Here is a 1834-nt window from a genome sequence, read left to right as displayed (position 1 = left end):
TTTTTTCCAACATGCACCATTCTTACAAAAAATGATATTTCGCAATTCCCCTACGTACTTCTATAGAAAAACTTATATATTTTTCAAAAATCTTTGAATTTTTGTTCCAGCTCAGAAATTATAGGAGCTTCGATTCCGCCCGTTGGACGCCTTCCACAAAAAGGCACTTTGGAGCAATGGCTCTGGTGCCGCCATTTTGGCAATAAATAATTAATAAAAATTTTTTTTATACTTTAATATATAGATAATAAATAGAATTAAACCGATTTTCATTTATGATTATTGTATTTCTGAAAAAAATTATCAAAAATTGGCTTTTTTTTTTTTGGGACTCTAGAGTGGCGTTACCCCTTAACCCGTGTTATCTAATGATAATATTTACGAGATATTAATTATAAGATTTAACAACTCACCGAACAAACATAGTTCGTAGCCGCACTGGCGACGGTTATCGGCAAAGAAGAACCGCTGCCATGAAGCGCTTTGACAAAAAACGTGCATCCTATGGTGTTGCTCACAATCATAGAGACGAGAAGTACTCCTTTTAGAAGCAACGATGTCTACAAAAAAAGCATGTAAACATTATAATGCTTATATTGTTATAGCGTACGTTATATTTATTATACTATACAGTTTTAAATTTCTAATGTTTTTAATCTAGTTTCAATTTTTCAATTTTCAATCATCAATCTCTCTTGCGTATTTATCAGTTATTTGTCTGCTTCAGAATGCATCATATAATAACATACAAATATTGTTAATACAAAACAAGACAATTTTACAGAAACACATTTCCGCGTGTCAATTTACATTGCCATAAGGACGTCGTTGTGAATATTATAAATATCCGAAATTCCTAAATCAATTAAATTCTGTTTCTTCTAGAAATTAAATTTAGAAATAAAAAAATCCGCGGTTTATTTCATGTTTTTACCGGCGATTTGAATCGGTCCCGTCAACTCACCAACGACGACGCGTCAGCGCCACCGGCAAGCTTGCCCAGAAGACTACCGGCGGTCGCAAAAATTCCAGAGAAGACCGCGAGATACGCCCCACCGCCGCGTGAGCCGCGTCCTTCCATATCGGTAGACAATTAAGACAATGCACGACGTGGGGACGTCCGGACTCTGGAGTCCGGGTGTCGGCGACGTCGTCGATGTCGATTGCGCTATATGTAACCCAAAGGCAGGGTTGAAGGCGCCTATGCTCCTAACCAAAGAGGAGGAAACCCCTCTTCCCCCCTCCCCCTAAAAAAAATGTCGACGTCGAGATCGGCGGGAGACGCTTCAAAAGATCGCTCGCCGACACGATACCGGCGAGGCTACCGAAAGCCGAGAGTGGAGGACGCGCGGAGAACCGGCGTCTTACCACGAGCGATAAGATTCGCTGTTATCTCCCGGATCCGAAATCGAGGGACTCCGGGGAGTTTCCTCGTCGCTCGTCGCTCCGCAATATATGGTATACATACACGTATGGTATACTTCGATATGCGACGCGGAGGCCGATATCGAGCGCGATCGCACTATTGACTATGGCGGCACAGCCGCGTGTGACGGCGGATCGGGCGGATGAGTCATCTGGCAAGAAGGGGCTTGATTCTTGAAATCATTTGCAAGAGAAGCGTATGCGCAAATGTTGTTCTTACAGAAAAATTGCAAGTCGATTGGCTGTCGCATAGCTTTAAAACCAATCAACTTGCAACGTTTCTGTAAGAGCAGAATTTTTGCATACGTTTCTCTTGCGAAGAGCACGCGCCTTCGCGTGTCGATGACGACGCGGACGCGCACGAATCGATCGTGATTTATGGAAATGGAACGAACGGAAGGGGAGATTT

At 42.4% G+C, this 1834-nt stretch overlaps 1 protein-coding gene across 1 annotated transcript; it reads right to left on the bottom strand.

Moving 5' to 3' along the window:
• Window positions 1-386: 386 nt before the first annotated feature.
• On the bottom strand, window positions 387-1659 carry LOC112460734. The gene is made up of 2 exons (XM_025025552.1): window positions 965-1659; window positions 387-560 (listed from the first exon to the last, which is right to left on the bottom strand). The coding sequence occupies exons 1-2, from the start codon at window positions 1079-1081 to the stop codon at window positions 402-404; spliced, it is 276 nt and encodes a 91-aa protein (XP_024881320.1). The 5' UTR covers window positions 1082-1659; the 3' UTR covers window positions 387-401.
• Between the last annotated feature and the right edge of the window lie 175 nt (window positions 1660-1834).

This window comes from Temnothorax curvispinosus, unplaced genomic scaffold (genome assembly GCF_003070985.1).
Source record: "Temnothorax curvispinosus isolate PA1 unplaced genomic scaffold, ASM307098v1 QBEX01010768.1, whole genome shotgun sequence".
NCBI classification, from domain to species: Eukaryota; Metazoa; Arthropoda; class Insecta; order Hymenoptera; family Formicidae; genus Temnothorax; species Temnothorax curvispinosus.
The sequence above is the reverse complement of the archived record's forward strand: the minus strand, read 5'-3'. Positions and strand labels throughout refer to the sequence as shown.